General features: G+C 37.7%; 1 protein-coding gene across 1 annotated transcript in view; it reads right to left on the reverse strand.

Annotated features, from left to right (window-relative positions):
- Nucleotides 1-12164, reverse strand: part of LOC103466206 (neural-cadherin-like) — a 132225-nt gene that overhangs the window by 47745 nt on the left and 72316 nt on the right. Inside the window, exons 9-12 of the mRNA XM_008411644.3 lie at nt 9776-9944; nt 8996-9166; nt 7276-7448; nt 2271-2438 (exon numbers count right to left, since the gene is read on the reverse strand). Of these exons, the coding sequence (XP_008409866.2) occupies nt 2271-2438; nt 7276-7448; nt 8996-9166; nt 9776-9944 (681 nt within the window). The remainder of the gene's footprint in view (nt 1-2270; nt 2439-7275; nt 7449-8995; nt 9167-9775; nt 9945-12164) is intronic.

The following is a 12164-nucleotide window of genomic DNA, read 5'->3' on the forward strand; positions in this document are numbered from 1 at the left end:
TCAAACCAGCATCAGCCTATGATCAGCAAAGAGCTGCTGAGCCGCTTCTAACAGCTCAGTAACTCCCTTCAAAATAGATGATAAATACTAAATATAAAACATGGTAGTTTATAGACGCTGATCAAAAAGAAAGAAGGATGTAGACACTGGAGGTTTATTGCTATTGCACTGACCGTGATGAAGCACGCTTAAGAGTACAGTTATTATGGTGTATGGGCTCCTATGGACACTTAATGGCAGTAATCTTATCACAGTAATCTAATCACATCTGTCAGAATGAATTTGCAGGGTCTGTTCACCCATTACATCTCATTTCACAATGCAGCCTATGACAAGAAATGGCCAGTTGGTTAATACTACAATAAATCAGGGCATATATCTACATATAGCAATCTTCTGTTTCAGTAAAAGTTTAAAAGATTATAAAAAAGCAATATCCAATTTAAGCAACCGCATTAAGACGTCTGTCAAAGAGAATATGAAGCTTTGTAGATGACTACATTAAGGACTTTGAACTTTATAGTGGAAGATGAAAGGCAGTTTGTAGTTGTTTATTTTCCTAGAAGAGCTCCAACCATTTGACCAGAAGTAGTCACATGAACAGTAAACATCAAGACTTAACAAACACCCACAAACAAGGTTTATAACTATGAACTTTAACATAATAGACTTAAATATTTCTTATTCAATTGTCATTACTTTACAGAAGTCATTTTTCACTTTGACAGTAGAGGGTTTGGGGTTTTTTTGTATTACTGTATTTTTGTGTCAAATAAGTCAAATTGGGCTGACGATGATGTCATGATTGATTTGTAAAAATGATAAATGGGTAAAATGTACAAACGGATGAACGCTTTTCATATGTACGGTGTATTGCTTAGTATGTAAAAAGGCTACATAGTCTGTGTTTCACTCATGTAACTGAATATTTTATGTCAGTAACGATACTCTAAGTTATTGAGATGCAGCTGCATATTCATTCTTATCAATAAGAAAATGAAAGAGGCAATTTTGATTTTCATTCAGTGATTTAATTCTGCAAAAGAATTTTACAACCTGCAGAAATGCTACAACCTGAACATCTTGATTTAGTTACGGGAAGAGGCACTAATGAAAAATGTGGAATAACAGTCCAGAGACTCCTGTTTAATTTTCTACACAGAAAAAAACCCCCTGAATATTAATAATTAATGACCTCTAGAAGCGCCAGCAGTGTTTTTTTCCTCATTTGGACAGAGTGAGACAAGCTTTCTGCTCCTGCAGTCTAATGCCAGCAATGCTAATCGGTTCTTGGTTCTAGCTTCACGCTCAGCTGCTTTGAGATGCTAAAGAGCTGGGCTAAAAGGAACAGCTTTGTATTTAGGGAAATGTATTTATTCGCTTTTTGCCAAAAGTGAAAAGACATCACTCTCATCTATGTTTGAACTAGAGCTTGAAGGCGATTAGCCTAGCTTAGCATAAACAAATTGTAACAGAGTTAATCTGGCAAAACAAATGAGATGCAATTTGTTAATTAGTGCATTCCAGGACTGCTGTCAGGCAAATTTTTTTTCTGTTTTTGGACTAAGCCAGTTGTATTTCATTTACTTATTTTGTTCAAGTTGAGCAAATAAACTGCAGGCTACATATCAGGGTACACTGTTAGGGTATTTAACCAAGTGATATATGTCTTAAAGTCCAAGTGAAGAAAGCCAGCTCAAGTAAGGCCAAACAGTTTCTTACCTTAGGGCAGATCAGGCAACAGAGTTTTACATGCAACAAGCCAGAAAAACTTTATAAGACTCCATTTGTAATTTGTAAGCAGGGAACATAAAAACTGTCATTGAGTTTTGATTGAATATGTGAATGGCTGTTAAAGTATGAACTACAGTTTACATAACAATGTTTAACCCAGTGATTTGAGTTTATAAGTAATCTCTCTTATCAGTGCACCTCTCCTTGCACTAAAGAGAATTTGCGGTCTAAAAATGTATGAATTTATATTTTGTTCACATCAAAGATATTTAATTATTTTTAGTAGCAGCCACGGAGCTAGAAAACATGCTTAGCATACGAGATTCTGTGTCAGATTTTGCTTACTTCAAACCAACGTGCTTCCAGTGTTTTCTCAGTCCACTGACAAACATAATGTGATTCTGTGACATCATCGGTTCACACTTCAGCAACCCAAACACCAAACGAGCAGCTAATTCAACCCTTAAATAGCAAAAGAAAAATCTAACAACAACATAAGAGCGACACCATACAATTAAAGATGCAAATTGTCTTACCACTATAGGTGTATCCCTAGCAGTGTTCTCAGGTATGACAACATTGTAGCTGTCTTTTTCCCACTGAGGAGGCTGATTCTTCACATTAGTAATGGTCACTGCCAGCTCCACGGAAGTGTTGCGATTTCCTCCATCTGTTGCGATAATGTCCCGTGTTATATAGGTTCTCTGTAGAAACAGTTAACAACTCAGGTGTTTACATGATCAAGAGACATAATTAACTGTTAAGTTTACAGAAAAAAAGAGCAATTAATAGCATTCAGCAAAGCCTCGGGGTACAGATGCTAAGAACAAAAGCATATCTCATTATGATATGAAAATAAAAGTTGGCGTCTCACGATAACAGGATATTTGTCTTGTCATCTCAAGATAAAAAAAATAAAATTTCTTAATTCCCTTGCAAGGGAAAACCTCCATTAATCTAGAGCGATACATAGAAAATTAACTGATATTTGTTTATAAAGTCAATAAGAAGTAATTTAAAATATCATGAAGTCCAGAGGTGAAAAGAAACGATCCCCATCGTTAGGCGGTGCAGTACCTCATCGCATTGACTGTTAAATCCAAAATTCAGGTGAGAAAATGTAATTTGACTCTCTCTTTGTTGGCTTTCAAATCTAAAAGACATGCTCCATCGTTCTGCACCCTCAGCCCATCTTTTGCTCCAAAAATGGTCGCTTCAAGCTTCAACCTTGAATCAGTGTGACCAGCGGGACAAACTTTTGGGTTGTCCCGAGGCTTTTCATTTGCAATTCATAGAAGGATTTGTAAAGCAAAGAATGCATGTCCAAAAAATATTATTGGAGGCTTATAATCACATCTGAGACAAAGTCTAACAGAGCTTCAGTTGAATTAGCATAGCATGCAAAGCAAGAAGAAACACCTAAACTGACACTCCAAAGGCTGTCCAGGACCCTGTGACTCTCTTTTTTTTTTTTTGCTTGGAAACCTTTCATTCCTACTTGAGGTTTGCTTTTGTTGTTTTTTTTTGTTCAGAAAAAAGGAATGTTCTCATATCATGACAAAAGAGAAGAAGTGGAAGCCACAAAACAAAAGCGAGTTTTTTACATTCACATACAGCCAATGACCTGACTACAGGCTTACAAAGTTAGGAAAATATTATTTTTAACTGGCTAAGAGTTGTTTTGCACATTCAGGATATTTACAACATGTAGCCGTTTCTACAGATTAAACCAAATTTTAACATTGTAAGCATTTAGTATTGAACCCGAGGACGACGAATTATTGTTTATTGCAATGAGAAAGAAGTAAAGAGGCTAACCTTCATGAATAAAATAACCCATTGCAGGCATAGAAGTCTTTCATAGAAACATAATAATATAAACAGCTTGAACTGTCAGAAAAATGTAATTATTTTACACAACTAGCTTACTGGAAAGAGAAATATGCTTAATGTAATGAAGAGTTCATCACGACTGAATAAAATGTAGATGGTTAGCCAAAGTGAGACGAAGAGCAAAGAGACTGTGGATTAAAAGTAACAGTTCAAGTTGCTTCTCATAGTACAAAGTGAACAATGTTGAAAACATTCATTAAGAAATTACTGGGACTGTTAATCAAAGTTAGAGCAAGCTAACAGTAACATTATGGAAAATATAGGGCACTTGAAGTACTGTTTTATGCTTATACAATATTTTCTTCTTTTCTACACTCACAATGAATAATTTAAGTCAGTTCTTAAGTTGCACTATTACCTGTTTTTTCCTATTAATGTGAATAGGAAATTATCATAATACAAGTGTCTGATAAAAAGGGATGTGTCTCAGTTTCCAAATTACATTTATTATTCACAGGAGTATTTAATTAGTATTTGTGAACAACTCTTTTGAAAGGATTAAACTCAGAACACAAAGATTGTAATCTGTGCTGTCCAATGTGGTGCCAGCTGCTGCTGCTGCTTTTTTAAATAAATGAATGTCAGACTGAATATCTGGAAACATCCGACAAAGGTTTTAAATTAGATTTGCAATAAAGTTTTTATTTTTTATTTTTATTTTTTTATCTCAGCCTGAAATTATCCATGGATACAGTCTGGATACAGTCGTGCCAGCCTTTCCAGTCCTTTCCACCTAATTCTCTGTGGAGATGTAGCTACTGTACAATGTTTTGACACTTCATGAACCATGGCTGTGCAAGGCACTGTCTTACAATGGGACATAAAAATATCTGCCTTTGTTCAGTTGCCCTTATCCTTCAAATTCAGCTGAAGCACTGGATTTATACTGGTAACTGTGTTTTATTTTTTTTTAATGTAGTTTAAAAATGGTCTGGTACTGATTACTGTGTAATGAGAAACTGACAAGTAAATCAAAATAGAGCATCGTCTCAGACCAGTTATACATTTTACATAAAAACACAAGTGCTTTAATGATTTCCGCTGCAGCGTGATTGAAGGACGATTCAAACAGCTTCTGAAAGTATCCTAAAATATGCAGCATCATCGCTTGACGAGGTTTTGGAGGCTTACAACTTTTAATTTTGCATGAAGTTGGCAGTGAAGTCATAAGGCAGATGCTGCTGTGGATTTCCGATAGTGGCACGCTTAAAAGTATGTTTAATAATAAACAACCCAACAGTGCAAAGGTATGTGTCTGCCAAAAGAACAACACTTTCTTTTTTTTTAAATAAATGAGAAACAAGAAACACGGAGGGTGCTGTGGCTGTGGGGTTAGAAAGAGTCAACAACACATAAAAAATGTAAACAGAATGTGTTGCAGAGCTGAGTTAGATGATAAACAGTGGGGTTAAAATCCACTGGTTATTACTTAAACATATTTCTTTTACAAAAATATGACTCAATGAGTCAACTGTATATTCTCCCTGAACATGCCTGGGTTTTCCCTGGGAGGGAGAGATGGATGGATGGATAGAAGATAAAAAGAACTGCAGAAATGCAAAAAAACAAGTCAGCTTTACAAACTAATTTAATTTTTTTTTGCTGTCTTGATGTTGCTATAATGACATGCAGTCTGTATTTTTGTGGATGTCATGAATAGAGATAATGTTGGTAAACATGATGAGATTTACATAATTAGACACAACAGCAACACACATTATAATGCGTCATTAAACAATAGAGACGCAGGACAACAGGATGCTTCCTGGATACAATTAAAGACAAAGTTCAGATTGGTACAATAAGAAAAATGTCAGTCGTGCAGCCAGAACCGGAACATCCAAACAGAACCACGGTGACAGAGAAGTGGCTGCACTGACAAAGGGTCACATAGGCAGATGGCAAACAGAGTTGCTCCTTAAAAATATATGTTGTTCCAACCGCAATAAAAACTTTAGTAATCCATACTGAAAGGTCTTGAACTTGTTTCTCTTTTGGCTGGAATAAGTATACTAGTTAGGAAAGAACAAAATTAATAATTGAAATATTTTGGATACAAAGCTTGGCGTTGTTGAGTAAATCAGATTTGTACTAAGTCTGATAATAAATCTCTAAATTTAATTCTAGATTGTTTTTAAACACTTTCATTTTAAATCTAATATATACCTACATTACTATATAACCGTTTAGACATTGCTTAGATGCATTCTCAACAACAAAAATGTTTACCGAGACATTATTTTCCATAGCAGAGAGATTTTACCAAACATTAGAGAGGTAGCATCAAAGATGAAAGCACATCTAAACGTAAACTAGTTTCCGTTAAGATAGCATATCTGACACAGGACATAAATTCATATCATGGCTTGGGAACATTTTTTTTTTTAATGACCAGAGAAGTAACCTAGTGTTGATTTCACCTGATACAAAGAAGGTACAGTGGGTTACAGCAAACTTGCTCTATTTTGTCCTTTTGGATCGTCTTCACCCTCACTCGGTGGTGGCCCATACTACATTTGGCAATGTTGGCAGTATCTTGAACATCTCAAATTTAAAACATGAGTCTACACACTTTGGGTTGTACACACATAGACACAGGTAAGAGAGACAACTTCACAAATCCAGCTAGCATTAAGACACTAAAGACATTAAAAATATCAACTCGACATTCATTTTATTTTTGAAAATATTAGTAAATCCCTTTTTACAGAACCTCTCTCTGATAGAGACATATTGTGACGTTCCCTCTGCGTTTAATTTAAATAATTGATGGCTGCTTACCGCAGGAAGCCTAAAAAGAATATGAATGCTGTTAATTCCAGCTCCTACAGAAGATATCAGAATCAGCCAAAATTGGTATAGGCAGGTTAATTCTCTGGAGAAACTGAAAATCCTAAGCAAGGCACAAATCCCTTCTTTTAGCATCTTTTGTCAGCATGGTAAGTGACTATCTTGTAGTGTTCTGTTATAGTTTGCATCAAGGCTGCATGCATAATCATCCAGTCTTTAAGGTGTCTTTAAAGCATTTGAGACATTTTAGATTGCAGTATGCTTCCCTTCTAAAGTATGAGATTATAAATGGTGACAAAATTGTCTTAAATTCAATACAAGAAAGTCGCAGTAATTAAGGATGCAGCTGCTCTCTGTGATAAATGGCTTTCTAAAATGTTTTCCACCCATTAACAGTCATCAGCAAGGCGATAAGTACTTTCTTTTATAACTCAGTCTACCGTGATACTCTTGAAATATACCTACAGAAATCTGACATTGTTAAATATGCTTTAAATCATTTGTTTAGCTTGAATTGTTTTCTCTCTGTTTTTTCCCCTCTGTGGCATTTCCCACAATGCAGCACCCCTGGGAGGAAGACACACAGCAGAATGGTAGTCACAGACGGAGGCACTTTGATGGGACTTGTTCATTAACTTTGTTGACACAAACCCACGGGCTACCTTCTAATGCATCAAAATTGATGTACTAGTTGGTGAGTGTGTGAGTGTGTGTGCGTGTGTGTGTGTGTGCGCGTGTGTGTGTATGTGTGGGGGTGTGTGTGTGTGCGTGCGTGTGTGCATGCATGTGTGTGTGGGGGGGGTGCACGCGTGCGTGTGCATGTGTGTTGGCTAACAGATATACTGCATTCTGACTAACCTGAGAAATGGGCTGGTTGACGTAGACCCATCCAGTCACAGGGTTGACCCGCAAGTACTCAGGCTGCTCCACTGACATGGAGTAAGTGATGGCTGCGTTAGTGCCGAAGTCATCGTCGTGAGCTGCCACACGGAGGAAACTTGTACCAACCAGTGTGTCTTCTCTTAGAAAATCTACAGAAGACAAGTATTTTCTGCATGAATCTTGTTCACTGTCAGATTTATATGAACATATTTTTGTATTCCCCAGCAGAAGGTAAATGACAATAAAGATCAAAACGCATCTAGTTCCAATGGGAGGTTTACACAAACTTACCAAAAGCATGAATGTAATCACTGGGTTTTACTTAATTATTTGAACAGTTGTTTTTCCAGGGTGGAATGAGCCTACATAAAACAGCTTCAATTAATTTTTGTGAGAATTGGATGGATAATTTGGATTCTGGGCTTTTACTTACACCCTTAGCAATGTCTCTTAGCAAATTGTATCAAAGCCACCCACTTTTTGTAGCCATCAGCCAGCTCCTGACATGTGTTTGGTTGGCTATTTGCCACTCTTGTTGGCAGAATTATCACAACTCATTTAAATTTTTGGTTTCTGTTTTACAAATTCCAAATATAGGCCTCTTCAGATTCACTGCGAGAGTGACAACTACTGGAAATTCTTCCTACCCCACAGCATCACCAACCACGACAACGCCTTATAGATACCTGGATATGACAACATTTAACTTACCTTTGGAATAAATTATGTATTTTAGAGTAGAACTGAAAGAAAAAATCTGATGCTGAAACACATAATTATGTCCAAACATCTGACCCCAACTCTCACTCTCAGATAAAATATATGCTTAGGTAATTCAGGAACAACCAAATGGAAACTGCCAGAGCATCAGGGTTACTGTCTTCAATGAAGCAAGTCTCACAGTGCCTGGGACTGAAAAAGTGACAACAAAAACGAAGCACTAGCTCCAAATAGCTCAAGTGAAATTTGCAGCTGCCCACATGGACAGCCAAATGTACTCCAAAGAGAAGTTCTAAGTTCAGGTATCAAGATTCACCTAAATCTTGATATTAAAATGCTTTACTTTACTATCTTTCCTGTCCCAAAATTAAAGATTCAAATTAATCATTAAAATTAAAAAAAGTAATAATAATAATTCCGATTCTGAAAAGCCTCAAATCACATCCATGCCAGTGATGATTGTAAGTAAACTTCAACTGAGTGAGGTAATGTGATCAAGGGTGGACACAGCTTTTGTATTGGCCAAAACGGTTTTCACAAACTCTATTGTCTTGAACTATCTACATTTCAATTAAACACTTTAGCAGAAAGTTGGACTAATGGCCTTTCTGGCACATTTTAACCAAGCTAAAATGGATGTGCTCCACTATTAATTACCTATAATCAATTAGAGAATTAGAAAACTAGGAGCTGAAATCTTTTGTTTGTACATGAAAAGACATGCCATAGCAACACATAGTGAACTAAAAATAATTTGTATTTTTAGCCATTAAAGTCATCAAACCTTTTCTTCAAATATTCACCAAGTAATGCTCCTCGTTTGCCCTTCTTTAAATTCAAATTGGTCGATTAAACAGGATAAAGGGCATGCACTGTGACTTCTGCCCTGCCTTTTCACGACTGTATTGTTCGGCGTTCTGACGGTGCTTCAGTGTTGCTATTTTTGGCTCATGAATAATATATGTTTAACACTTACACTCGTAGCGTAAATTCTCAAACTTGGGGCTGTTATCATTCTGGTCCAGTATCTGGATGGCAAGTTGACAGATGCCAATGAGCGGCTCCTCGGCCCAATCCGTGGCCGTTACTGTAATTGAATACTCTCTCTGCCGCTCCCTGTCGAAGCGCCGGGCTGTCACAATCACTCCTGTAAAGTCAGAAGCATAATCAAGGCCCTTCATCAACCCTCTGGCAAATATACACACATGATTGCTTATAAATTCACTCATCCATTCAGTGGTTTTCCAATTCTCTTACTTGAGTCCGTCCATCCATCAATCCATAAATCGAGACAAGTAAACAATTATTAATTTATTCTGAGCAATTCGAGCCTCCCATTGAAGAGCCGCGTATCTTCGTGATTAAGATGAAGAAGAGATAACCAAAGCTTGAAAGAAAATGATTGATGGAATAACATAATGACTTCACATATTAACATTTCAAGCAGTCTTGTTCAACCAGTTTCTTACACAGAAGAGAAACTATAACCCTCGTCAGACCTCAGCTCAGCTACAGGTTTCGTTACTAGTATTCTTACAAACCGGACATCTCATTTTAAACCTGTAAATAATTTAACATCTTATCTAAGGACTGCCTGCTCTACGCATAAGTCTTCTCTCACATTATATTTTGTTTTACAATGATCATTACGGACGTCAGGTACCATTTAACTGCAGATCTGTCTGTCTACACGGTACTCTGTGTTTCATGTATAATTGAGACCAATTCTGCCCTGCAACAATCCACAGCTCCCTACCTGTGTCTGGGTGGATTCTGAAGGCAGGCATGGCGCTGTCTCTGTGCATTAAGCCATATTTCACTTTTCCATTTGCTCCCTCATCTGCATCCACCGCATGCACTTGCAACACAAAAGTCCCCGCTGGCTGGTTCTCCAGCACTGAAGCCTGCTCACGGTACTGCTGGCACTGAGATAAAGAGCGGGGAGAGAGAGGGGAAGAGACAAAGCAGACACAAATAATACAAGGAAGAATTGGTACATATACTGTCAAAAGGCGTTGCATTAATGAGAATACAGGGATAAAAAAAAAGTAATTTCAAACAGTTTACAGGTCAGGAGGACGGGTACAGTAGCTCGGATTAATTGCAGAACCAGAAGAATGCAACTGTGTAAAAGAAATCACTTGAACTGATTTATTTGAGGAGCTAACAGTGAACAGCTTTGGTCTTTGGCTACAGTTTCAATCTATTCCCCCTAATGAACATATGCCCTAAATTAATAATGTCCCTCTGGAGTTTTCTTGCGTTGCATCCATATATATGCAAGATACGTTTTTTGATAGTGACCATGAAAGACAAAAACAAATTGAAAACAAGAGTTCAAGAGGGACAGAGAGATGAGCTGGATCAAAGGGTGCGAGCAGGGGCCGAACCGTAGCCGCTCACATTGACACCTAAAGCATAACTTGATATTTACAAAAGTTGCATAGCTCTCATATGGCCAAAAACACCTCAGGAGAGCAGGCTCCACGTGAATGCGTCATCTACGAAGTTCAAGTCATTCCTAATTAGGGAGGAAGTTCATTAGACAGGTGTAGTGTATTGTGATGATATTGCACTTTTATTCATAAATTAATTGAAATCCCAACAGACTGCCTAAAGATAGAGTGGGTTGTGCAGGCTAATCGAAACCCATGGGAAACCAGAGAGAGGGAGAAGCCTGGGAAATGAGAATTCCAAGAAAATGAGAGCTAGAGAGGGGAAGGAGAGGAGCAACTGAAGTTCACAGAAACAATCAGACGTACGAGAAAATGGATGACACTAACAAGGTCTAAGCCAGTTGCCAAAAAAAAAAAATGACATTTTATATTTCTGCAGTTTCCAGATAAGTCTCCAAAGATTCCAGCAACATAGAAGCAGATTAGGAAGACATAAACAGCCTGAAGATGGTGGAGTTGCAAAAGCCAGGCATTTTTTTGATACTCTCCACCACAATCTGGAGGATTCCAAGGCATTCCTAGATCAGAAGAAAGATACTGTCCTTCATTTAGCTGTGAATCTCTTCCTAGCGGGACGTGGCTGGTAAGCCTCCAAATGAGGCGTCCAAAGGACAATCTGATCACATGACCATACTACCTTAACGGCAGTTCTTCTTTCGAGATTTCACCGTAAGACTGAGACCAGGCACCATACATAACAAACTCAGTTAGTTGCTTTCACTGGTCTATTGTTTTTCCAGCCTTGATTCATATCTTATTAGCAGAGGTGAAGGTCCGAACATAAATGTACCAGTAAAATTAACGCTTTTTTCTTTTTGTCTTTGGTCCTCTGTGCCACAACAGACCTGAGCAACGCAGCCTTTAAATTAGATGACGCCCCAATTTATCTATCCTTACACCATTCCATCCTGCCAAGGATAAACAAGGAATCACAATCCTAAAACTTGTCCACTCGAGGAACAGATTGGTTCACAAGCTGGAGGAAGCAGTCCACCTTTTCTCTGCCTCAGCACCATGACCTCAGAGGTAAAGGAGGTGGCTCCCATCCAGACCATTTACATTCAGATTCTCATCCCCTCCAGTGCCCACTGAAATTCATGGCCCTAAAATGCAAAAATCTGCAAAAATGTGACCATGAGGTTCCTGGAGCAGACGCTCTCCACTTTATGACTAGGTCTATGTATGTAGCACCTTTGACAAATAATGATTTCAAGTACTTTTCCATAATCTATCCACAGCCTTCTTTTAGAAAAGTGTATGTTGTTTCAATAAATAATACAGTATATACTTGCAGTCGGTTACTTAGAGTTATTTTGGTTTGATCAGGCATCCTCATCTGCCAAATTGCTTTACGCAAACAAAGTGCACCAGAAATGCATGCTCACACAGTAGAAATAATTCGCAATATGAAACATTTAGAAAACCCCATAGGATTAAATTAAATTATACACTAGGTGGGGGAATTTCTTAAATTATTTAAATGGTAAATGTAATGAATGTATGCAGCGGTTTTCTAGTCATACAAACACCTCAAAGTGCTTTACACTCTTGCCACATTTGGCCAGTCGCACTCACATTATGATGTGCAGAAGTGATTTACCCAGGGACACTGCAAAACACGATGGGTGGAAGCTGGAATTGAACTTTTGGGTAGCAAGACAACTAGACTTAACATTGAGCCACAATCTT

The sequence above is a fragment of the Poecilia reticulata genome, chromosome 6, assembly GCF_904066995.2.
Source record: "Poecilia reticulata chromosome 6, P_reticulata-male-v2, whole genome shotgun sequence".
NCBI classification, from domain to species: domain Eukaryota; kingdom Metazoa; phylum Chordata; class Actinopteri; order Cyprinodontiformes; family Poeciliidae; genus Poecilia; species Poecilia reticulata.